This window comes from Cervus canadensis, chromosome 24, assembly GCF_019320065.1.
Source record: "Cervus canadensis isolate Bull #8, Minnesota chromosome 24, ASM1932006v1, whole genome shotgun sequence".
Taxonomy (NCBI): Eukaryota; Metazoa; Chordata; class Mammalia; order Artiodactyla; family Cervidae; genus Cervus; species Cervus canadensis.
In genome coordinates this window covers 25,352,191-25,378,206 of record NC_057409.1, presented here as the reverse complement: position 1 = coordinate 25,378,206, position 26,016 = coordinate 25,352,191, and the positions used below count along the sequence as shown (strand labels likewise).

The window sequence follows — 26,016 nt, the reverse complement described above, 5'->3', positions numbered from 1 at the left end:
AGCAACTAGAGTTCAAGGTAAGTGATCTGTCATCTTTCACGATATTGATAAACAATAAATAACCTATTCATGAAAAATATTTATTAAGTGAATTATAGTCATCTTGATCATCAAACTACTTAATAATCATAGGATAAACATTAATAGGGTATTTTATACACCTTCACTATAATTACCTGCATAGCAACCTTGCTACTTATTAAATTCTATTTTCTTAAACTTCCTTTCCATAGAAATTACAGAATGTGGTTGCTCTTAACATTTTGATCTGATTTTCATCCTGTGACTATGTTCCTTGAATATGAACATCTAAATCAGAATTATATTATCATCCTGAATTTTCAACCAAAAAAATCGTTTTCTTGAAAAAAAAAAACCAAGCCTATCTAATTCTACATAGTACAATTCATTTTTCATTTTAATTTTTACCTAAGTTGTTTTGACTTGCATAACTTCTATTTTATATAAGTATATTAACAAAAACTTGTTTTATCAATCAGTTCTGTCCAAATAATAGCTTGTTTATGACCTTTCTCTTTGTCCACTATATTAATTAAGTCAAATTTTCCAAGTAATATTCTGCAGATTTTTATGGTAAGAATAATCAAGATTTCATTCTTTCCCCAATTTTGAGCCAGTAACAAATATGGCCACACAGAGTTTGAGACATTAGTGTTGAATGTTTACCAGGAATGTTTGTTAATGAACAAAAAAAAAACCAGTTTGCATTTACTTCTAACTTTAACCAAGGGCAGTAGAAGAGCAACATGGAGGCACTAGGTGCTTGACAAGGTTAAAATGACCTGAAAATGAAAATATCCTTACTCAGTATTAATTAATTCTAAGGGTCATTCTCAAGCTTGTTCTGGAAGCCTTTGTGCTCTTTGTGGAACACCATGACATTTGCCTAATTTTGTGCTGAATCACATTCCACGCTATACTACATCCCATTATCAGCAAGCAGTAAGAAGCATCAAAGCTCTGTAAGTACTATCAATGAGAAAAAATTCAGAAGTGAGAAAAGTGTATCCAATAACCCAATTTGTTCTGCCCTTTGGTGCAAAGCACTCATTATACAGAGTTAGAAGCTAAAAAGTTTCCACTACTAGGAGAAGCCTCAAGTACCAAAGAACTGGACTTGGACCTTCGGACAAAATACATGGGATCGGGAGCTGGAGATCTAAAAGTTGGGGGAGGTTTACCTAGGAACAGAAGAAACTAGCTACACCTGGAAAAGAGGTCTTAGCGCCATCTATTTTCATCCTCTTGGGGAAGAGAATAACCAAAAATAGGCCAGAAATGATGGGCGATTTTATTTTAGGTCACTTGCAGTATCTTTATCTTCTCTCTGGACTGAAATGCTTCTTTTTTGCTCTTTCCAGTGAAGTGCATATTTGTGTGTTAAGTCGCTTTAATCGTGTCTGACTCTTTGCCACCCTGTGGACTGTAGTCTGCCAGGCTCTTCTGTCCTTGAGACTCTCCAGCCAAGAATACTGGAATGGGTTACCATGCCCTCCTCTAGGGGATCTTCCTGACACAGGGATCGAACTTGCATCTTGTGCGGCTCCTGTATTGCAGGTGGATTCTTTACCTCTGAGTCACCAGGGAAGACCCTTCCAATGAAGTAACTATTGCATAGGTGGTTCAATCATTTTAATTTTTAAAACTTTTCTCAAATATTCATCTGCATGTTTGTAACTTGATCCTGTTTCCTTCTCCTCTTGAAAGACTCAGAAAAGAACAACTTTAAGAACCAAAACCGGTGAATCTCTTGCCTCATTTCACATTTTATTAACTCAACTTAGAGCTGTCTTGGAATCCTTATATCTTGTCCCTTATGTTTCTTCCCCTTTCAAAATATAGCATCTAGTAGCCTGACTATCTTCCAAAAGTACATTTCGTCCCTCTAATTTTTCAGTTCCAGCCTCACAAAATAAGCACTTGAGCTTTTCCTTGGTTGTTTTTTGTAAAAAATTTGTTTTTCTGACTTTTGTTTGAGGCCTGACAGGTACAAGGCTCTTCAAAATGGCAAACAGAAAACTACCATAAATACTCCGCTCAAGGAGGAAGAAGCCACCCAGGTTGCAGACTGTGGCCTCTGACTAAAAGCCAGAAATTAAAGTGAGTTACCACTTGTGTGCCACCTCTGAAGTATTCTTTCAAACATCACTATTAAGAAGCAGGGCTGACCTGGAGCTCTCGCTCCCTGTCCTCTTCAAGCTGTTGGGATTGCGGATGAGCTTGTCCAACATGTTGACAATCTGCCCAAATTTCGGCCTGTCGCTCCTCTCCTTCTGCCAGCAGTCTAGCATCAGCTGGTGGAGCGCGATGGGACAGTCCATTGGAGGGGGCAGCCGATAGCCTTCCTCGATGGCTTTAATCACCTAGCAAAAAAAAAAAAAAGAAAAAAAACCCACAGAATGGTATGTTAGTTTGCCAGGCAATCTGTTGTTAGAGGTTTACCCTCCTGCTCAGCAAGTTCCCGGTCCATGAAGCTGCCAGCAAGCTTTAGCATGGGAATGGCTCCAGTTCTTTCACAGAAGCCAGAGCTGGACCTGAGTATTGCTGGCAGCAGGGCAGGGAAGCCAGCTGTTGCTATGAGGGGTTCTCAAACGGCAGACGATGCCCATCAGGAACTCCAGTGTGAAGATGCATCAGGGTTCCAAGGTGGTTAGAACCCAATCAGACCAACCACATGGTGTTGGCCTGGCCCCCAGAGACCAAAGGGCGATGATCTTCTCTGTTCTTCTACCAGCTAAACGCTTTTAGCAAAAGAGAGTCTAGCTTAAAGGCTTTAAAGACATTCCTTAGGATGCCTCCAAAATGCAAGTCCTTTTGTGTCCCTTTAAGCCTGTGTCCTCTTTTATTTTTTAATTGTCTTCACAGATAAAACAATATATTTCTCATTGACTTTTCTCTAAACCCCTGTTCTTCAGGGTGTGAATCCCAGTAACAATATGGTAAGCCTCCTGCCAAAGTTAAAGAGGGGAATTACTTCTTAATTTCTTGGCTACTCATAAGCTTTGTTTATGAGTATCCTGTATGATTCTGGAGGTACTTTTGTTTGAGGATGTTTAAAAGTTTTGTTTGTTTTTAAATCAGTCCTCCCACCTTCCCCCGCAAAAAACGATAGTTCCTAGTGAAACCATCACTGGCTGCAGCCACCTCAATGACCATGACAGAGTTCCCTTGTGGTGCGTCTATTACTGCTGAATCATCAGCCTTCAACAGAAAACAATCAATTCAGTTGGGTCTAGTTTCTATACAGCAGTATTCTGTGGTTCTTTTTAACCAGGATACTGTTTCCGTGTAACAATTATCTTGTGATTTATTAAGCCCTCTGAATCCTTTTCTCCCATGTATTTTTGCCAACCTCCTACCATATTAATATTAATTTACTCCTTCTAAAGCAAACTTCTATATGCTAATTTACTGAACATGCTTCTATTTATTTCTGGCAATGATATTAGGTCAGTTTGATCCTTTGACTTTCTTTGATCTTTCCAGGTGCATGGTGTTGACTCTAGACTTGATGAAAACATTTTACATTGAATTGATGGGAATGTGAGCAACACTGGGCTGACGCCAGGTGAACATAATTTGTTATAAACCCTCAAACTGCTTAGTATTCTTTCACTAGCTCCCTATCCACTGCCAGCTTGGAAGATGGCTTGTGGGTGAACACAGCATATTTTCTCAGTTTACTGCTAAATGTCTGGGGCTGGGGGGCGGGGTGGGGGAAGAGAGACAATTAAAACAAACTTGATGAAAAACTTGATAAATTTAACATATTTTTAACAGTTACTTTGACTCCATTCACCATATGCCAAATGAATTTTCCCATGAAAGTAATTCTCCAGTTACATTTCCTATTGATTGCTGTTCTACACAGACTCCAACACAGAGAGAAATACATGTGAATAATAGATCAATATTTGTGGGGGTGAATTGGCTTCAGATGCTTTTACATGGATAAAGGCAGACAACTAAAAGTTTAAAACAATGAAATTGTTTTAAAATAATATAGAAACTGTCAAAACTAAGTCTGAAAATATTTATTTAGGGTGGGAAAAAAAGACATCTTTAGATATTCTGCTTTTATGAGCACTTGGCTGCTGCTCTCAACTGAAATAAAGACAAGCTTAAAATATACAATAATCAAATAAGTAAATACAGACACTATTCCTTCTTTGAGGGCTTCCCTGGTGGCTCAGTAGCAAAGAATCCACCTGCCAATGCAGGAGACTCAGGTTAATTCCCTGGGTTGGGAAGATCCCCTTGAGACAGAAATGGCAACCTACTCTAGTATTCTTGCCTGGAACATCCCATGGACAGAGGAGCCTGGTGGGCTACAATCCATGGGGTTGCAAAACAGCCAGACACAACTTAGTGACTAAACAACAACAAACTCCCTCTTCTAGGTTGTTGGCCTTTGTTTCTCTGCATGTCTCTTACTCAAAACCAAACATTACTACAAGAAAGGTACTTGAAGGTGTCTTCATAATCACATCAAACAGTAGATTACACACTGCTCACTTCTGTAGTCTGTCTCTATAAAGAAAGCTGAGAGCCCAAGAACTGATGCTTTTGAACTGTGGTGTTGGAGGAGACTCTTAGAGTCCCTTGGACTGCAAAGAGATCAAATCATTCAATCCTAAAGGAAATCAGTCCTGAATATTCATTGGAAGGACTGATGCTGAAGCTCTGATACTTTGGCCACCTGATGTGAAGAACTGACTCACTGGAAAAGACCCTGATGCTGGGAAAGATTGAAGGCAGGAGAAGGGGACAACAGAGGATGAGATGGTTGGATGGCATCACTGACTCTATGGACATGAGTTTGAGCAAGCTCTGGGAGGTGGTGATGGACAGGGAAGCCTGGCCTGCTGCAGCCCACAGGGTCACAACAAGTCAGACACGACTGAGTGACTGAACTGAACTGAACTGAGTCTGTCTCCAGTCTGTAATTATCTATCAGTTATGCTAGCTGCTGTCTCCCTTCCTATTTGTTATGAACCTTCCTTTATAATTTATAGGTACTACAATGTCAACACTACCATTCCTCTTAACCTGGTCAGAGAATTCTTTTTGCCCCACTGGACACAGAGTACCTTAGCTTCTGTATTGCTCTAAACATTCTTCTACTGATTAAGCAACCAGCATCCTATTTCTTGAGTGCACCTAGTTTTTCACTTAATTGTCAAGGTTTTGCAACATCCTGTTGTTTCAGGACAAGGCAAATGGTCACGTAACATTCCACTTCAGAGAAAATTTAAAAAAAAAAAAAAATTTTTTTTCTAAAATAGTTTTTATTGATGAATTGAGTATCACCCATTTGTAAACATGCTAGATGCTAATATTTCACCTCACCTGAAAATATTAGGAAAGTTTTAAAAATGACCATTTTATTTTATTCTGATTTCCAACCCTTCTGGAACTAACACTTTCCTAGAAATAGCTAGTAAGTGTCCTAAGAAGACTCCCCTGGTCTAGGTTTGTTTTTTTTTTTCTTTTTCTTTCTCACTGGAGATGTTTGTAATTAAATTCTATTACTCTGGAATCTTATTAGTGTCATTATTGAATGCTTTTCTAAAATTGCAGGCATTGTGGATACTCCCATACGAAGTAGTCCAGATGGTACATTTAAAGGGATGTGCATAATTTACAAAGGGTCATTTAGTGAAGCTTTATTTTAGAGTCCTCAAGGGGCAAGCTCTAATTACAACTTTGCCAGCTCTAAAATATTCACTAGATTTCTTCCAATAAAACTTTCATGTCAATTTCACTGCATGTGAAATGTGTTTTTCATATATCCCTGCATTTTCTTAACATTCAAAGTTTAATTTTGTTTCAATATGAACTTGAAAGCTAACCAAGTAAAAATACTGCTCCATATCACCAATCAGCTGAGCTATGCATCCATCTGTCTATCAATCTATCTCCCACACTGTATTATTTAGGCTTTGTAGTTTTGGTCCTTGAAATCAATGACCATGAGTTTCAGCTAGATTACTAGACACATTTGTATTAAGACCCTGAAGTTTAATGTATCATTTCACACTTAACACTTACTCCATCATACAGTAACATGAAACTTCCTGCATCTCAAAAAACATATATTTCAGAACATAAAGACTCACATCTTGATTGGACATGTCCCAGTAAGGTCTCTCTCCATAGGACATCACTTCCCACATAACGATCCCGTAGCTCCATACATCACTTGCAGATGTGAATTTACGATAGGCGATTGCTTCTGGTGCAGTCCACCGGATAGGAATCTTGCCACCCTGTGAACATCCAAGCTCTGGATTATTCCCCAAGTACACTGACGTGCCCTTTTAGTTTCTAAATGTTATAGTTTCTGAATGTTATTACTGTGGGCCAAGCAGGACAACAGCATTCCTGAGACAGTTTTCCAAACAATCACAAGATACTTATTATCTAAAATGTTCCAGGTTGAGACAGTTCTGATATGTTTTCATAGGTTATGGGGAAGTAAACAACTAATCTCCTTAATTATTTTTTAAAAAGCCAACCTATTTTCTGGGCTCTGCTTAAGGCAATACTGTAGTAGAAAGGATATTTTAAGTTTTACAAAGCACACATTATCTGTGGTGTATACCAATGAATGTGCAACTGACAGTAATGTTGACTTCTTGTTGGATTCTCTTACCCAGCAGCACAAAACCAATACTTGGTACTGCTTCAGAAATCATGAACTAAGGAAGTTAAATATGAATATTTCTATATACTCCACATATATGTGTTCCAACTCTTACAGAACATGAGAAATATGCCTAACTTAGCTAGAAGATAATACACTGAACAGGCTCTTAGAGGAAGTCAAATAGTACCAGATGCTAAAGCCATTACTGATTTTAATGGAGGGAGGGCAGGATTTTGATTATTTAATTTTCTAAAAAGACACCTGCAAAAATGGTAAAGCAATTGAATATTACCCCCCAAAAGTTTAAAGGTCTCAAATGTCTCCTGTTGATTATGCTTATGTGCAAGGTATTTTTAATGGAGTTTCAAATTTCTTAGGGTTCCATCTGGGGAAATTAATTCAGCTTTAATTCAGACCCTTAAACTGTTCAAGAGGACATCATTTAAAAGTCTTCTTTGCTTCATTAGGGCTACTAAAGAGGGCAATAAACTGTACCATAAATTTCATTGATTCACTATACTTTACACTGTATTACATTTATGCTTGTTCCATGCAGTGAGACACTTATGCTGCTTTCCTTAAATATTTTGGCTAGATAAATGTATCATTCGAGAGGCTTCTTTCTGCTTTCCTTTCTCCAACTACTGGGGGGAAATAAAAAGTCTTTAGCATTGACAAAGGTGTATTCTTTCCTGAATGAATGGACTTAGAATTTTGGAGAAGGTATGTGTAAGAATCAAAACTGCAGCCATAGAAACGGAACACTACCAGAAAACATGCATGCACACACACCCCCCCCCCCCAAACTATACCAAAAACCCCCCAATGCTTATTGTTACAGATGCAAAATGGTTAGCATTAAAGGAGGAAAATGGCTGGTCTGCTTCATGTTGATTTTAACAGTGTCAGCCCTAATGGCCAATAACTTTTATGATTCTGTGTTTATTCCATTAGTATCTTATATTCAGATTGTCCAGCTAAGATAGCAAAGCCATTAACTGTATACTGATAACTCTTCACCATGCCTTAATCCCGGCTTATCTACTAGTAGTAAAAATGCAGGCCATTATATACTGGGAAACCTTGTGTAGTGTAAATGTTTTATAAATCCTGTGTATACATTCTCAGATTCGGTAGGCAGCTGACTAGAACACTGTTCTGTCTTGTTTAAAATAAGATATTTTTTTTAAATAATGAAAAGGAACCAAGTATAAAATATAAAACAAACTAACTGGAAGAAAGGAAGGAAGCAAAGTAGATTAAGTGTGAGAAAATACAATAATGTGACGCTCTAAATTGTGATCATCCATCTAGAGCGTATTTCAAAATTTCTCTTGGAAACATGGTTTTAAAATGGATGCAAGGCTATGCAGAGGCTCTGAAGGATGAAGTAACTTATAAATATCATAAAGGGCTTAAACATCAAGTGAGAGGAACAGTTTCATTAGAGTCAAAGCTCAGAGGTCACAAACCCTTCTTACCCTGGTGGTATATGCTGCTTCCGGATCGTCCTCTAGCACTCGCGACATGCCAAAATCAGACACTTTGCAGACCAAGTTGCTATTGACCAGAATGTTCCGTGCAGCCAGGTCTCGATGGACATAGCTCATATCAGATAAATACTTCATCCCAGACCCAATGCCACGAAGCATGCCCACCAGCTGAATGACCGTAAATCTGCCATCATTCTTCTGCAGAGGAAAGGAATGAGGTACAATCTCATTAACATTAAGCCTAATTAATTTGCACGAAGCATTTATTACTTGGATCTTTTTTGATATCTGTATCCGGTGTGCAGTGAAATTCAGTATGATTTCCGGGCCTTTTGGACCAAAGTCACTAATTCACGAGCAGAGTATGAGCAAGGAGCTGGGTTTGCTTCCTGTGATAGATGGAAATTATCCAACTGTAATGAATCTATGGCTCCAACAGCCCCACAATACAAAAGTAAATCAAATGCTACCCTCCTCGAACATGGACTATTTAAAGAGCCTTTAAAAAATCGCATCATTCTCTATTTCTCCTCTTCTTCCTCTGCCCCATTAAAAAAGGTCTGTGTACAACCAAACAGAACACACATTCAGAGTGTGTTAGAGTTTTCTAAATACCAACATTCTTGGGTTTAATATAAAGTAGTTACATACCCTGAGGAATGCATCCAAGGAGCCATTCTCCATGTACTCTGTTATGATCATTACTGGTTTACCTAGAGTTTCCAGAAAGAAAAACACAAAACCCTTGATGAGCACTGCAGTTAATGAGATAAAAATGGGCTGTGCACAATTTTCCTGCCAAGACACCTGTCTTGTGCGATCTAATTTAATTAAAACAAGCCAAGCTTATGCCTCAGCTGTGGGGAGCTAGGAATGAAATATTAAAAGGACGAGGAGGTTTAAATTCCATCTGGAAGGTTAACCCTTTGGGTGGCTTGTTGACAAGGTCTTTAACTAAAGTGGCCTCCAGTACCCAGGGGCATGTGATGAGTATTTGTTCTCTCAAGCAAACGGAGAAGAAGATAAATGACCCATTTAAAGGCAAAAAAAAAAATCTTTAGGATAATTAATTAATTTTGCCCCCAGAAGAGACAATTGTGCAATGCTAAAGGAATCAATGAACAGAGAAAGTTTTTTTTTTTTTTTTTTACCTATTTAGAGAAACCTAAGTTTCCAGGAGCAGTAGCTATGCTGAATACTTCTTTACCTGGAACTCATCTTAAAGCTCAAGCATGTACAATCTTAGCCTTTTCCCCAGCCTCACTCAGGTCAGGGGCTATAGCCTTTCTTTTCCCTTTTCCTATCTATCAATACACTCAGTCTATTTGCTTCTTTAAGATGCCAACCTCAGCAGCAGCAACAACATCACAGGAAAGGGTCAATAAGCAGTTTCATCCTAGCGCAACTTTGGTTCAGTACTAGAACATTTGTGCACCCCAGTCCCCTTTGTAAGCAAAGAAATCAAAATGATTTTAAGGTTTTGAGAAGTGGGGACACATTTTCATTTTGCTTTCATTTTCTGAGGATTTTAGGAAATAAGGATGGTTCTTTAGTTTCTTAATCCCAGGCAACGGACACAAGGTCTTAAGTTCCTTCTTTCTAAAGGTATTTGTAGGGTCGCAAAGACTCAGACATGACTAAGTGACTTTAATTTTCACTTTTTCTTTTGTGGGAGTGAAGAGGGAGTCGAAAGTAAATCTTTGATATTTTACTAAGGCTAGGGGTAAAGCAAAGAGGATAAAAGAGTTCCTGGGAGGAAAATAAGATATTAGTTTGATAAATAAAACTAATTTTTGACTTATCAAAAATACTCATTGTTGTCCTTATGGTTATGACTTAATCATGGAAACTGGACTGGGATGTGTCATTGCTGGAAAGTCCCCAGAATTATTCTAAACGGGTACATTTTCCATCTTAAGCCCCTATCAAATTATACTCTCTACTGGCATAGGGAAAGGGAATATGTCTTCATTTCAGAGGCCAAATTTTAGAAGAGCAGAAGTTTTTAATATCAGTGAAGTCCCATTTATCAATTTGTTTTTTGGTTATGCATTGGGTATTGTGCCGAAGAAATCTTTCCAAGGCAAACATGTTGAATTAGGAAACAACACCTTGGACATTTTATTTACAAGGGATGAAGGAAAGCGGACAGAAGAAGCAGGAATCTCAGTGTAGACTGAAGGATGAATAAAACCACTTCTAATCTCTTTTCCCTTGGCTGCTGGGAGAGGTCCCTGACTGCCTTGCCATCCTCCATCAATATAAATAGGAAGCCCTGAGTCCTTAGACTCAATGACCCTCTATAGCCGTGACCACACAGAACAAATGCATCTAAATGAGTTTTAATGAACCTGCCTCAATCAAATGCTACTTTGTCAACTCATGAGAAAGGGTGATTCCCCTGGCGGTGGATTAACACCTACTTCCATTTCACCAGGCCCCTCTGGAAATGTGGGGAAGAGAGCACAAGATTAGAAAGAGAGGGGGTAGTGGTGAGAATTTATAGTCTCTCTGTCCATTTACAAAGTTACTCAAGGAACTCAGATTCTCACTTCACCTTTTCACCCTTACACATCCCTAATCTGACAGTTGGCATCATCTTCACAATTTTTCTACATTCCTTTTCCTGTTTATTAAATGTATCCATTTGTCAGAATCTATGAGCACTATAAGATAAATAAAGATAAATGTCTGCATCCGCACAGAAGGGCTTATAAAATGGGTCCTGGTTGGACTCCTGGGTGAAGGCATACCCATCCCCAGAACAAGCAGGGATGCCATGGGGAAGGGAGAGGTGGGAGGGGAGAGGTGGGGGAAGGGGATAGCTTCTCTGGTGGAAATTTTAAATCATTTTAATTCAGTGACAACTGCATTATGCAAATGCATCCAGTCGTTTATAACAGTTACAGCTGTAATAGCTACGAGTTTTAGAGAGGCGCGGTGGGATTTTAGCACAAAGATCCCCTGTTTCTCCTCTCTTCTGCAGAGGTGCTACAAAAATCACTGTCTGCCCCAGGAAAAACACCCCAAGCTGAACAGAGCCTCCTTGTGAGAAAATGGACCTGCAGAAATATTTAAAGGGAATGTTATCTTTTAATTAAAGAAGTGAAGGGCTCCGGGCAAGCCCAAAGGCCACAGGCTACAGGAAAAAAAAAAAAAAAAAAAAATCCTGTCTGTAAAACTAATCTTAAAAAGCAAATAGAGCTATTCTATGCTAATTATAGCCTTCACCTTAGGTGGAAAATTATATACCCTTAGCACCAAGCTTCCTTTTTTAAAGGATTCCAAAGCTGGGGGAAAGATGTACTTCTTAAGACATAATAGTACCAGTTAATACTTAAGTTGTTTTTTTTTTTTTTTAAATTTGCTATATAAGCATTATGCCATACACCCTAAATATTTCATTCAAAACAACCTTGTAAGGCAAGTTCTATTTTTATCTCTATTTTACAGATGGGGAAACTGACAGCTTGAGCAACCAGTTAAGACTTCACAATTTACTAGCAGAAGATGGTGTACAAATCTTTGGTCACTAGGCCAAAGAGACTCAAAGTGTGGTCCCAGGGACTACAGCATGGTTGACCTTGAGCTCTTTAGATCGTGAGCTCATGGGCCCCTAACCACCGAATCAAACCTCTGAGGATGAGGTCCAGGAAAGTGTTTCAAGAGTTTTCCAGAAATCTGATAGATGTTTAAGTCTGAGGACCTCTAAATGAATGTATATTTGCTGTGACTTTCTAGTAATTCCCTATTTTCCCTGCCCAAAGATTGTATACCCTTGCATGTTACTGACCTCTTTGCCCCAGACCTAATGTCTAATGTTTATACTCTTTAAATTGCCCCCACTTCACCCACTTCAGCCACCACTCTGCACCGGTTGATGGAGAATGCTTCCCAGGCACCTGGAATCAAATGGTACACTGGCTTCCTGGAGACATAGCCCCAGGCTTACACGATCCCTGACTTGTAGTAACTGTAGTAGGTACTAAGACTTCTGGAATATAGCCACCTTCAATAGGAACCATTTCACCTGCCTTGTGCATGTGGTGCTTTATATGTGGGTCTTAGCCAGCCTTACAGATGTATTCAGGGTATGCTTCGCAAAATGCATCTGTTGAGCTGTGTCGTATTGTAACTGAAGCGTGGTTCACGGGCTCAGCGAATGCTAATGGACTAAAAAAAGGAAGGTTCAACCAGGTGTTACTGGAAATAGGTGCTGAACTGCAATTGCCATAAATCAGGCCGAGCAGACAAGCAAATCCCCCAATATAACAGATTCCCAGGACGCACTCCTCGCATCTGGAACCAAAGCTTCGAGCCCAAGGTGTGGTGAAGTTCTGTAGTGTTTTATAGGAAAAGTACTTAAAATTTATTTTGCTTACCATCTGCTTGCGCCTACCCTGTGACAATCAGTTTGGTCTAGCAAACATTTGAAAGATGGCGAGGCATACTAAAAATCTGCAATATTAATTTCGCTAAAATCTCACACAAGCTGCTTTGGAAATAGGGTATCAGCCTACACCACAGACCCATTTAGAACTGACTACAAGATTAATGACTTGTCCTGCACTGATTTCCTCCTATTAGCAATCAGTGGGTCTGTTCCATCTGTCATTTCCCTGGAAAGAAAATGTGTGTTTAATTTGCCAGTAACTTCTAACTTGGCTTTGTCAAGGGAGCGACCCACGTACATTTGGTGACAACGCCTTCCAAGTGAATGATATTTGGGTGATCAAACTGTCCCATGATGCTGGCCTCGCTTAAGAAGTCCCTTCTCTGCTTGTCTGTATATCCAGCTTTCAGCGTCTTGATAGCCACATAGATTTCTCTTTTGCCAGGCACTTTGAGACGCCCACTGCATACTTCGCCAAATTCACCTTTGAGAGAGAAAAAGAATTGACTCTGAACCAGAAACACATTAAAAGTGAAAGAATAATAGCTTGCATTTGTGGAGTGTTTATCACACACTGAGCACTGCGCTGGTGTTTTATGTAGATTAAGGAAATTTCAGGTACACCGCTATTTACATACATAGGCATACACAATATATTCATATGCCTTTATATAATCCACATATATCTATATTTAATATTCACAAAGAAAACAGGCTTTTAGATACAGACTTACCAACTCCTATGACTTTTTCAATCTTAATGCAGGATGCGTCGATTTCTTTGGCAAATTCTCGAACTGCTTGGTTGGGATCTTCATACGTAAAGGGATCCACGTAAGTTCTAACACCTGAGTAACAAACATGCAAAAAGTTGGCAGGACACTTCTCATGCGTGTGTGCTAAGGTTGCTTCTGTCGTGTCTGACTTTTTGCGACACTACAGACTGTTGCCTGCCGGGCTCCTCTGTCCATGGGATTCTCCAAGAAAAAATACTGGAGTGGGTTGCCATACCCTCCCTCCAGGGGATCTTCCTGACCCAGGGATCGAACCTGCGTCTCTTACATCTTCTGCATTAGCAGGTGTGTTCTTTACCACTAGCACCACCTGGGAAGCCCAAACACTTTTCAGGAACCACTAGTAAACTGAAATTCTCTGGATCTAAAAATACTCAGCACAGGAAAAGTTTTCTTAGCATGAGAAAAATAGCATAGGTATAGGAAAATGTTTAAAGTCTTGCTCTGTGTTTTGTTAGCAGGTAAACAAGAATTGTTTGCTACATAAGAGGCTGTAGCTCTACAGAGTTCCTGGGAAGCCTTCACACTGCAAGGATGAAATTTTAAAAACCACCTATCCGGTGGAGGGAAAGAGAGTCTCCATAAGGGAATTTGGAATGTGTTAGCCAAACATTGTTGTCCTGGGGACTTCCCTGGTGGTCCAGTGGTTAGGACTCCCCGCTTCCAGCACAGGGGGTGAGGGTTTGATCCCTGGTTGGAGAACTAAGATTTCCACAAGCCATGTGGCACAGTCAACAAATAAATAAATAAATAATTCAAAGCAACAAAAATGATGTAAAAAATATATTGTCCCAATCAGCTGCTCAAGTCCTATCCACCATCTCCAGCTTTCTTCCCTTAGGGAAGATACAGAAACTGTTTCAAATGGTCGTGCTACAAGGCATCACGTTTAGCCCCATCTCCACCAACAATTGATAACAGTAAACAAACTAAACCTAGGTTAAATGGACAAGAGGGATAATTAATCTGCTAGTTAATTTGAAAATGCAAACTCTATATTGGAGTTCCACTTTTATTCAGTTTTGGAAAGAAGGTGCTGTAAGTAAAGACACTGAATTCCACCTGGAAGCTTCCGCTGAAGAAAATACTGTAGCTGAATCATGAATGCTTTGAATACCAGGAAGGGTAATTCAGCCACACCCTACAGTCACTTGTAAGCTGAATTCAGAATGTGAGCACTTAGGCAGCCAGAGATGTCTGGGACAAGATGCATTAGAAACTAGTGGGAACTTTCCACTGGCATTCACACCTTGCCTTTCCCTCTGGAGCTCCTGGAGCTTTGGGGCACTGAGAGGTGTAGGATACAGAGTTGGCCCAACCCCTTTGACTTCCCAAGACTGTCAGTTTTGTCCTCATCTCAAAAAAAAAAAAAATTACATAATTTTTGTTATTAAAAATATATACTGCATGCAAATAAGAAAGTGTGGTTTTAGAAAAGCAGCAAGATGAACAAAGGGAAAATTACTGGATACTCCATGACCCTTCATCAACTTGGTATGTTCTAGCCAAAAAAATCTTTCTTAATCGCTAACAGGGTAGCTATTAACCACTTGGTACTATTTAAATGCAAATTAGTTAAAATTAAATGAAATTAAAAATTCACTTCCTCATTCACGACTAGCTACTTTTCAAGTATCCAACAGTGTGTGGTCACTGGCTAATGAATTGAATGCTGCAAATAAAGACCTACCATCACCTCAGCAAGTTCTAGTGGATGGTACTCCTGAAGAGTCACTAACCACTGTCCATTTCAGAGTCTTCTATCTTCCTCAAGTCATTCAGTTCTTTGAATTTACTCTTTGGAGCCACTTGGAACATCAAAATAACTAACATCCACTTAAGAAATATTGATAGTCTCGAATTCCATAGCAAAATTCTGCCATGTGTTCAATTCCTTATTCTATTTGTCCCCCAAATTTTTACCTCAGAAAAATTGTTACCTGTTAAATCTTGCCACCCAGCTACAAAACTGAGCCAGCTACCAAAACTTTTTCAGGGTGGAGGATAAAATAAGGGAAAAAAGCACTTAAGGAAATTCCCCAATCTCCATCTTTAATCTCACCTTAAACAAACACCAATCACCTATTTGAGTTAGATACCCTGAAGTCTATTATTTGGATAATTCCATGAACAGAATATAATCTTAATAGCCAAATGAATATTGTTTAGACATTTCTAAACTGAAAACACAAGAAATGCTTGAAAAATAAAATTACTTTTATCCCAGTTTTCTGTACCTTGGTTCAAATGTTTCTCTTCATCTGCTTCTTGTTTTGCTTTACTGTATTTACTCCGTCTATTAAAAGATAAAAAAAATATGTATTTTTAGAAGCTGTAAACCACAAGTTCTTTGCTACCGTAAGTCAGGTAGTATACAAATTTCACAGATGAGAAATCTGAGGTTTATGGGAGGTAAAATAATAGGGTGAATAAATTTTACCTTGATATTAATAGTAAATAATGGTTTCAAATACAAGCAGAGTCCAGCGTCTCTACTCTTAACCACAGTATTAAACTGAGGTGATAAAGCAAATATTATATAATATAATTAGAATTTTAAATCTTCAGGAGAAATTTCTTGTATTGAAGATAGATTATAATTTACTGGTGAGTTTCCCCACTTATAATTTCCCCACTTAGCTTCTCTAAGTTTGGTATTGACATGTATACATTGCTACATTGAAAATGGCTAACTAACTAACCAGGTCCTACTGTGTAGCACAGGGAACTCTGCTCAATATTATGTGGCAGCCTGGATAAAGAGGGGAGTTTGGGGGAGAATGAAACATATATATGGCTGAGTCCCTTTACTGCCCACCTGAAGCTGTCCCAACATTGTTAATCGGCTATACTACAACACAAAATAAAAAGTTAAAAAAAAAAAAAGTTTCCCTTGGTGAATTCTGCACAAGGCAATAATGGTCAGTATGTGATAAGTAACAGTAAGCCCTGTTGCTTTCACCACAATAACCACTACCACAAAAAAAAGAAAAAGAAAAAACCTCATTATCGTGTTATATGATATCCTTAAAACAATAGTTTTGTGGTTATTGGCTTCAATTGCTGCATACAAATTCCTAAATTATTAATGACAGTTTAAAAGGTAAATATGTGCTTCATACTGGATTATATTCCTTAAGAGTTTGTAGAAAATACTGCAAGAGTAAAAATAAGTTTCCATTTGTAGCTAATTCTTTTCTCTAAAAAACAGTGTATGGTCCTACAGTTGGCATTCTACTCTCAAGGTCCCATAGGAGTGATACCCGACTTGGTTATAAAAAGTCTTGGGAAAAAGAAACCTTGAGTATATATAAATCTTTAATCAGTAATCTTGATACGTTATACATGTACACATGTACATGTATGTGTCCACGTATGCAGGCGTGTGCATGTTAAGTTTTTTAGTCCTGTCCAACTCTTTGCAACCCTATGGATTGTAGCCCGTCAGGCTCCTCTGTCCGTGGGATTTTCCAGGCAAGAATACTGGAATGGGTTGCCATGCTCTCCTCCAGGGGATCCTCTCTCGACTCTGGGATTGAACCCACATCTCTTAGGCCTCCTGCATTGGCCAGTGGGTCCTTTATCACTAACGCCACCTGGGAAGCCCCGTGACTACAGGTATATATATTAAATAAACTGGAAAATCAACTCAGTTGATATTAGAGCTCTCTAAAGTTGGGAAATCAGACCACATTAGTGAATAAAATATGTGCATTTATGTTTCAGCCAAAAATGTCAAGTTTACATTGTAGTTTATAATCATCTTGTAATTTTCTTAGCGCTTTAAAGATGAGGTCAGTCAAGACTCTTACATATGTGGAAACGGAAGCTCTGTGGTGACAGAGGATTCCCTGATGGCCACGGAGGGTCGAAGCAGTGTGGTCCTGCCTGAATCCGATAACCTGAAACCCTGCACTTTGAACAAGCTGCGAAGGGCGAGATGCTCATGGAAGAAGGGGCCACACAGACCAGAGAGCAGCCCAATCACAGTCACGCATCCCAGCTCCTCAACCACATTCCTCTCTAAATTGTCAGCAATGCAGGAACCAGCTCTGCAATCAGAGCCTTGGCGCCTACAGATGTTTCTCCGTGTGTATAATTCCCTTGCAAATAATAATACCTTGCCTTTTTACATTGCATTTAACTTTTCAAACTGCTCTCATTACACATATTATCTCCTCCCCTAACTGTTTGCAAAGCAGGGACCAGCTTAGTAAACACAGACCTCAGTTACTGGAGTTCACTTCGAAGGCAAGTCCTTCAGTCTTAAATAACAGCTTGCATTTTCACTTTGCATTTAACCTTTAAAAGAACCTTCACATCTATTATTTCATCACATCTTCTCAACAATCCTTTGAAAGCAGTCTGGCAGACAGACACACGCTCAGTCCCACTGTACAGACGAAAACGACGGAGGCAGAGGGGCACGTCATTCACCCATGACTCTCCAGCAAATATAGGAGTGTGTCTGCCACATCCAGCTCACTGCCTCTCATAGTGGAGATGAAGTTATATGATGATATCTGGCGAGAGTTAATTATAAGTAATAGCACATTTTATATCAGTAAATCCACTTAAATTGGATTTCACTTGCTCTCAAAAGCCACTGCTTCATCAAAGAAGCTAAACAGGTTTAAATAACCTGAAATCAGACGCTTGTATGAAAGATATAGTTCCCTCCAAGCCTCCCCCCTTTCCTCTCCTTTTAAAGGAAATACAAGCGTGTTAGGTCAGGGACTATGAAAACAACATTTTATGTCAAGGAAACGCGTGGCTAGGTCCCAAGGGTGTGATAGGGCCCTGCCAGCCCAGGAGATTGTATCTTATCAGAGCTCCTAAAAGCATTATCTAAAATTACAAGTATATCTTTTAAAACACTTTAGATCAAGAATACTGATCTGAATTTCTTTCCTTTAAAGAAAAAGGGGAAAAAAAAAAAAAGCCTCGTGCAAGGAAGCTTTTGTCCCAACTTTAAATTGTCAGTGAGTTCCTCAAAAACTCTGATAGATACCAGAAGAAAGAACAGTCTCAAGAAGCCTAGGAGTGCTGATTTCCATCAACACATTCATGAAATCTGTGCAAAGCCAGAGGAAACGCAAAATGGCAAGAATCATTCATTATAAGGTTCACCTGCCCATCCCTTCCTCATACTTCTAAACATAGAAGGAGGAAGTAAATTAGAAGAGAAGGTGTATTTTTAAAGAAACTTTACTTGGAGTGTTACTTGGAAAAGTCTCTAGCTGAGTACAAGGAATGCTGACAAAGAAACACAAGGATTACTGTTCAAAGGCTAATTGTAGCCTATTAGCTACTTAATAATACCTTGAAACTAAAAAGCCTGAGTCCTGCTCTCCCTTTGTCACCTGATGACCCTTTCTCCTTTGGTTCAGGGTAGGACAATGTGTCCGTTATTGTCCAGAGAAAGAAAGCCCACTGGAGCTTATCACTGAGTCAGCCAGCCCGCAGGAAACCACGCCATCTAAAAGGGTGCGAAATTGACATCTGAGGCAGATCACCTGAATGACAGAAGGGAACCTTTGTGGAAGACTTTCTAATTATTGAGATGTGGGCAAGCTGATTAAAAAAACAAAAAAAAAAACCCCAAAAAATTGGGAAAGAGGGGAGTGGTTTGTGAGTAAATGCTCCAGAAGGAAATATTCAACCTTTCAACTAAGTTAAAGGGACTTGTCTGCAGGTGAAACTTTGAAAGCTGTGAATAAGCCCACCGGAATTGGGGTATTAACAGACAATGTCCAGGAACAGCAGGGGCCCCTGGTGCGGCACCCCCAACCAACACGTTGCTCCTGGCACCTTGACTATCTGATAAAACCAACAAAATAGTGGAGGGAAGTGTGGCAGGACTCAGTATACACCCCACTTTTATGAAAATACTGACTTCCTTGATCAAGTCGACAGATTTGACTGATGGGGTTCACTGTTCCAAAACTAATTAGCAAAAGGTAAGTAATTTATTCAGCTAAAGTGCAAATTAAAGAAGATAAAGCAATGTAATAACTAGCATGGCTCCAGGAGGACCCTTTCCAGCGTTTAATGGCATCACCCACGAAGATTCATCGAAGTCATCCTTCTTTTTCCCCTTCCTTAAGCTGTCATTGTTCCTGCACCAAATGACGGCTAAATGCTCTTCACAAGCAACATTTTGAAATGGGTGGAAGTGAACCGTACGATTGCACACAAGTTGTTTAGAATGTTCCCGCAGTACCATCTGCCCTCTAATTGTAGAAATTTACATGACTTCATCAGAGCCAATTTAGGCTAACATTTAAGTGTATTCATTCTTATGTGATCATAATATTCCAATTAGGACACCAGGAGAGATAGATAGAGACTGAATGGTAACTGTTTTAGCATTATGAAAAGAGTTTCAGCTCCAAAGTGGAAAACTGTAACCTTCAGAAGACAATACCAACTTGCAAAGTCTGACTTCTTAATAGCATGCATTAGAAGCACATTAAATCACAGAACACAAATGTACCAACATCACGTCATGGAGACTCCTGAAGCTCTGGTTCACTACAACTGTCAAAGTTAGCATTTGATGTAGGTCCATTTTCCGGTTCAGAAGACATTAGCATAATCTATCTAGACGCAATATTGCAAGTCAGGAGAGATGGACTCCTGTTCTGATCAAGCAACTAACTAACTAGCTATGTGACCTTCTGTAGTTAACTGTTTAACCTCTTCTCCAGGCCTCAGATTCCTAACATACAAGATGCCAGCAGTTTCCTTCGCTGAGCCATCCGTGTCCCTCCTTTACAAATTGTGCCACGGCCATTTCATTTTTTTTTTTTTTAACATCAATTCACTACTGAACTTCCCTGGTGGTACACAGGATAAGAATCCTCCTGCCAATGCAGGGGACCCAGGTTCCGTCCCTGGTCCGGGAAGATCTCACATGTCTGGGAGCAATGAAGCCTGTGCGCCGCAGCTACGGAGCCCACATCCAGCAACTACTGAAGCCCCCGAGCCGAGAGCCCATGTGCTGCAGCAAGAGACACCAGCGCAAGGAGACGCCCGAGCACCGCAACTAAAGAGTGGCCCCCACTCTGTACCTCGAGAAAGTCTGTGCACAGCAACGAAGACCCAGGGCAACCAAAAAAAAAAAATCAATTTACTATTTTTTCTTTAATTCAGGTAAGAGGGGTACTTTATAACCCTAACATAACTAGAAACCCAGCAGCACTAGCAATGATCAGACCAGTATAAAACCCACCTATGGCGGGTTATCGGGCAATACTTGTCTCTGATCACCAAACTGTCCTTTAGAAAAGAAGGGCTTGTCTTGCATTCTGGTCCTTTCTTAAAAGTGTTTCTCATACATACTAAACAATAAAATATTATTTGGAGAAGACACACTAGCCTAAAGCAACCTGAATTAATACTATTCAGGACGCTTCTGGAGGTAAACTGATGAAGTCATTAACACAAAAGGGTCTGGGTCGGGGAGAGTTGTCAGAGGAATTTAACACAGTCACTAGGATCATTAGTCCTGAGGTTATGACCTTATCATTGCATTTTATGACGTCATTGCCAACAGTCAAAAATCAGTTTTAAAAGCAATAAAGCAGTTACACTGTGGCAATCACAAATGTACACCTACAGGAGTATAAAGAAATGGTGCCATGTTGCCAATGGAATGTACATATGCGGTCTAGGAGAAGATTTCTAGGGACAACATCACATAAATATAAGAAATGCTGCACCTTTAACAACCCCAGATGGTAGATATAATTACATGCTCTGAAAAGCTGACAGAATCCTTAAATTATAACTTATATGATAAGTGACACAGGAAGACACTGATCAAAGATGCTTATAAAAAATGTAAGTTAATTTCCTCAACATAATGTGGATGGTAAAAACATATAATATGTCTAAGTCAATGTATTCCGTATAGCACTTTAAATAAATAAAATTTATAAACTTTGAAGTCTGATGCTTTCACTGAGATCCCCAAATGTTTACATTTCCAAGTTGGTCAAAAGGAAAAAGTGGATCTTCTCATTGGAGAAATTAGAGATTAATTCTGATTTGCCTAAAGCTCAGGCTTCTCAGTATAAAGTAAATACAGTGAAATAAAAAACAATTGTTATCATATAGAAAAAAAAAAAAACCTAGCAAGACACTGGCTGTGAGCCTGAGGACATTTTTTTTTTTTTTAATAACAAACTAGCATTTTTCTTTGAGATAATCATAAGGACTAAAATTTTTGTCACTGTGTGGGTCTCTGCTCATTTACATCTTTTTAAAAAATATCTCCCCTGTCATCATAGGAGACATGAGGGTATCGGGAGTCACCTTATCAGCAGTAACATCTCTTGCATCCAAATTGCTATCAACCATCCAGGGCTTCCCTGGTGGCTCAGATGGTAAAGAATCTGTCCGCAACGTAGGACACCCAGGTTCGAAATATCCCTGGGTCGGGAAGATCCCCTGGAGAAGGGAATGGCTACCCACTCCAGTGTTCTTGCCTGGAGAATTCCATGAACAGAGTATTCTGGCAAGCTACAGTCCATGGGATCACAAAGTGTCAGATCAACTGACACTTTCACTTTGCGTCTGTGGCTCTAGGAGGCAAGAAGCAGCCCCATCCCTTTCCAGGCAAGGGTGTTTTATCTGTTCCTTTCCCAGATGGCTGACTGCAGCATGGGTTTTAGGCATACCATTTACCATCTTTCACTTGTACTCTCACTAAAAGCATGGACCAGATTTTGGTCTACACTATACCTGTCTCCCTTCTCCTCACCTGATTTTATTCCATTCAAACATCTACGATCATGATGACAGAGCACACAGCCTGCATGCAGAGAAGAATCAGCTGAGTGTGCACCGGCCACTGCAAAGCCTGTCAGCTACCTGGCTCCAGGCAGCCTTTCCTTGACAGCTTTATGTCTGACACTAAAGAAGAATCAATAGGAGGCCAAAGGGTTGACATTTCATTTTCTAAAAAGTGATCCATTGAGGACCAATCACCAAGCAGTGTTTATCAGCCTTGGGAAGTGACTTATTTTTTTTTAATGGGGAAGAAGGTACAGGAATCATGGCTGGGTAACTTGACAGGCTCAATTCTCTAAGGTGGGGACTCATAATTGGAAATTCGATCAATCCTGCCTTAAATAATAAAGTGTTCAATAAAAGCAGAAAGGAAATTAAGTCATCAAGCTTGTGATGCTATTTTCTATAGCTAGAGATTTTAATAAACTTGTCTTCCTGAATTACATTTTCATCTGCTTTTCCTTTTTCTTTTTTTGTCAAAGAAGAACATGGCGAAAAAAACACACTTATAACGAGGTGAACTATTTCTAATTACTCCTGTCTGACTGCTGTCTTTAGGGCAACTTAAAATGCAAAAAACAAAGAAAGTCATGCTAAAGGAAATCTAGACTACAACTAGAGAATTCTCCCAACCAAAATCTTGGTTAAGACTCAAGATGAGACCTGTTGTTCAGTTGCTCAGTCGTGTCTGACTCTTTGCCACCCCATGGACTGCAGCACGCCAGGCTTCTCTGTCCTTCACCATCTCCTGGGATTTGCTCAAACTCATGTCCATTGATTAGGTGATGCTATCCAACCATCTCATCCTCTGTCATTCCCTTCCTACTTTCTATAAACAAGTGTTATCTCAAACGGTTCTGAGCATTCTGGGGTGCTGAATTTCAGTTAAGTATTTTTTTGAGGTGGCAGTAACGAATGATTTTATTCCTCCTTTAGACTTTTAAACGTCTTTATTTTCCAATGATACCAGTAGTTTATATACAATGTAAAAACTTCAAATATAGAAGTATGTAATGAAAGTAAAAGGGCTTCCCTGGTGGCTTAACCAGTAAAGAATCTGCCTGCAATGCTAGAGACCCAGATTCAATCCCTGGGTCAGGAAGATTCCCTGGAGAAGGGAATGGCAACCCACTCAACATCTTTATTTTCCAACGACAGAAGTTTTTATATACACTGTAAAAATTTCAAACGCAGAAATATATAATACCAAAAGCAAACGCCGATGTACTTTCTACATACTCCTCATCCTGCTCTATCGGTCCTGCTGTCAGACGGATATAGATTAAGGTATGTAGTTTTCATGTGTTTATGAGCCCGGCACGTACAAAGTCAAATGGCAATGGACAAGAAAGAGGTCTGTCTTGATTGACTTACAAAACCAAAAGGATGGGGAGGAAAGAACTCTGGGAATTCAGATTCTGTTCAGGCTAAGGTAAAGTTTCCAAAGTCTAAGGTGTACTATGTGTGTGGGCATGTAAGTGGGCATGTCTAGATGTATGTCTGTATGTGTGTAGTGTATGACGGCAATAGGACTGAATGTGGCAGATTTAACTTCTTCAAGACAAAATTCAGTGCTGTCCTCCAACAGACTTTGCATCAGAAAGAACAAACCAATAATGACAAATGCAGATGCCCACACTCAGTAAGGAGCTTTTCTACACTATGTGAGAGTGAGGATGATTGAGCTCTATATTCCAGGACATTCTGGAGAGTGAGAATAGATACATGATATTAATAAATACGCGTGACAACTCAAACCACCCAGGCAAACGAAGATGTATGGTCATCGTCCTAATTCTAATGTACCACAAAGTGTGAGAAAATCATGGTGGCTGGCCCAGGCCAGTGGAAATAGCCAGAGGCAGTGTTCTGATATCAATGAGCTGGCCGACCAAAGAGGCAGAAAGAGACAGTGCCAACAGACAGTGGCCTGAGGCTAAGCATGGCTGTGCTGGTCCAGTAACAGATCTACTGCTAAAGCAACAGGGTGATTCTGGACAAGGACTGCAGTTTTCTGAGCATCAGTTTCCTTTTCTGTAACATGAAATGATCATTTTGAAATCCTGGGGTCTACATTTCTTCTTAAAAGCCCCACCTTATAAAACAGTTGATGGCATAGGGAGGGTGAAGGTTGGAAAAGGGGAAGATACCCATGCGTGAGACAAAGAAGGCCTAGATGTGGACACAACTGAAGACGGGCAGCTGCCCCCCCAAACCCCTCCCATTCTTCTGGAGGCTCCAGGCAGTGTCAAAAGTAGGTGGAAATGACGACAAGATAAGAAAAACTGGGTCAAAAAACAATATGTTGTCAAACTCGTTCTTGTTCTCTTTTCTAGATTGTTTTTCAAGTACCAAGTTAGACTGCAAACTCTCATAGAATAAGTGATTGCTGTTTTAGATCCTTTTCCAAGAACAATGCCATGCTCACAAAGTGCTCAAAGGGTACCCTCTGGAAAAGTCGCTGGCTTTCCCGAAGGGAAGATGGAGCATAGTACCTGCTTTCTTGCTTTGGTTACTGTTATCACGAACCAGTATCTTGTTAAACCAGCACTTGTGTGCTGGATTATCTATTTGTGCCTATCAAAACTCTCCTGTCAATAGCTCTTAGAGACAGGTATTTTATTATCCCTATTTCACAAAAAGGAAACAAAGCCTCAGAGAGGTGAAGTAACACAGGTGACAGATGGCAGAACTCAAAGTTGAGGTCCAAGTTTTTCTATGTTTTATTTTGGCCTTTGGCCATCAGTCTAGGTTTAAGAGAGGTATAAATATAACACCCTTACAGCCTAGAGAATCTAGAAAGCTCCCAATGGCCTGCTTTCAGCTTGGTTCCCTGGAATTAGCTGGGTCTTTCTAGGACTCTCTGCAGTGAGAGCTGCCACCAGGGTCCAGCCCACAGCTCCAGCAGGGGTGTAGGGAGATCAAAGCAAAGAGGAGCGAGCAAGCTGGCGATGCAAATGCAGTGTTTATGATGCTAATCAAAAGCCTCAGCTTTGTGTGGAGGAGACAAAAAGCTCCCTCAGAAAAACTGGGAAGGGGGTGGGGGCGGTGAGTGGCTTTAGTGCTTACCTTCTGCTGATGACAAAAGCTGCGATGAGAATAACCACCAGCACCACGCTGCCCGAGACGGAGACCAGCAGGACAGTGGAGTTGGCCCCGTCTCCGATGATCCTGGAAGGCACTGGCAAAGACAGTTACACAAGCATCACCTTGGGTGAGGTCCTAAGAGTTAGAACTTCTCAGTGTCATAAGTTTCGAGTCTCTGAAGCTATTTGAAAGGCTCACGGCCTACTCTGCTCTTCATGAAGTATTCAGGCAACAGCATTTTCTTTCTAAGACATCCTTAATGAGACAAAAATACTCTTTTTATAATTGTATGAAAAACTTCAACCAGAAAACTCTTATGAAATCCTATGATAAATATTTCCATTCATTCCCTTTTCTTCTTTTCCTTTCTACTCTCAGCCTAAACTCTAACTCAAGGATCTGATGAATTCCTTAGTGAGAAAGACAGTTGGAAATTTCCAAAAGGACAAGTATTTTAGAATGATTCTCTCTCCCCCTACACATACCCCAACTAGTAAAAAACCTGTCTATTATTGCCCATCTCAAAAGCCACTTCCTCCTTGAAGCCTTCTAGGCTAATCTCAAAGGATGTCAAACCTCTTCAGATTTCTTTCTGAATTTTCTCTTTTTTATTCTTATTTTATTTAATAATTTGTGAATAAAATCATTTTCTAGAACTGGTGTAGAGAATTCTGTCCCAGCAGCTTCTTATCTACTAGGCTCAGTTTTGGTTTGTTAATTATGAAGCGGAGTTATCTTATGTAAATTGCTTATTCATAGGTATATGCCCTTTATTAACATTTT

General features: G+C 39.7%; 1 protein-coding gene across 2 annotated transcripts in view; it reads right to left on the bottom strand.

Annotated features, from left to right (window-relative positions):
* Positions 1-26,016, bottom strand: part of EPHA4 (EPH receptor A4) — a 164,400-nt gene that overhangs the window by 19,304 nt on the left and 119,080 nt on the right. The window contains exons 8-15 of one of the 2 annotated variants that reach the window (XM_043445151.1): positions 25,216-25,327; positions 15,588-15,646; positions 13,291-13,404; positions 12,855-13,040; positions 8,815-8,876; positions 8,152-8,361; positions 6,141-6,290; positions 2,191-2,384 (exon numbers count right to left, since the gene is read on the bottom strand). In XM_043445151.1, the coding sequence (XP_043301086.1) occupies positions 2,191-2,384; positions 6,141-6,290; positions 8,152-8,361; positions 8,815-8,876; positions 12,855-13,040; positions 13,291-13,404; positions 15,588-15,646; positions 25,216-25,327 (1,087 nt within the window). Of the gene's footprint in view, positions 1-1,531; positions 2,385-6,140; positions 6,291-8,151; positions 8,362-8,814; positions 8,877-12,854; positions 13,041-13,290; positions 13,405-15,587; positions 15,647-25,215; positions 25,328-26,016 lie in introns of those variants that run through there. The other variant, XM_043445150.1, reaches the window with a different exon arrangement.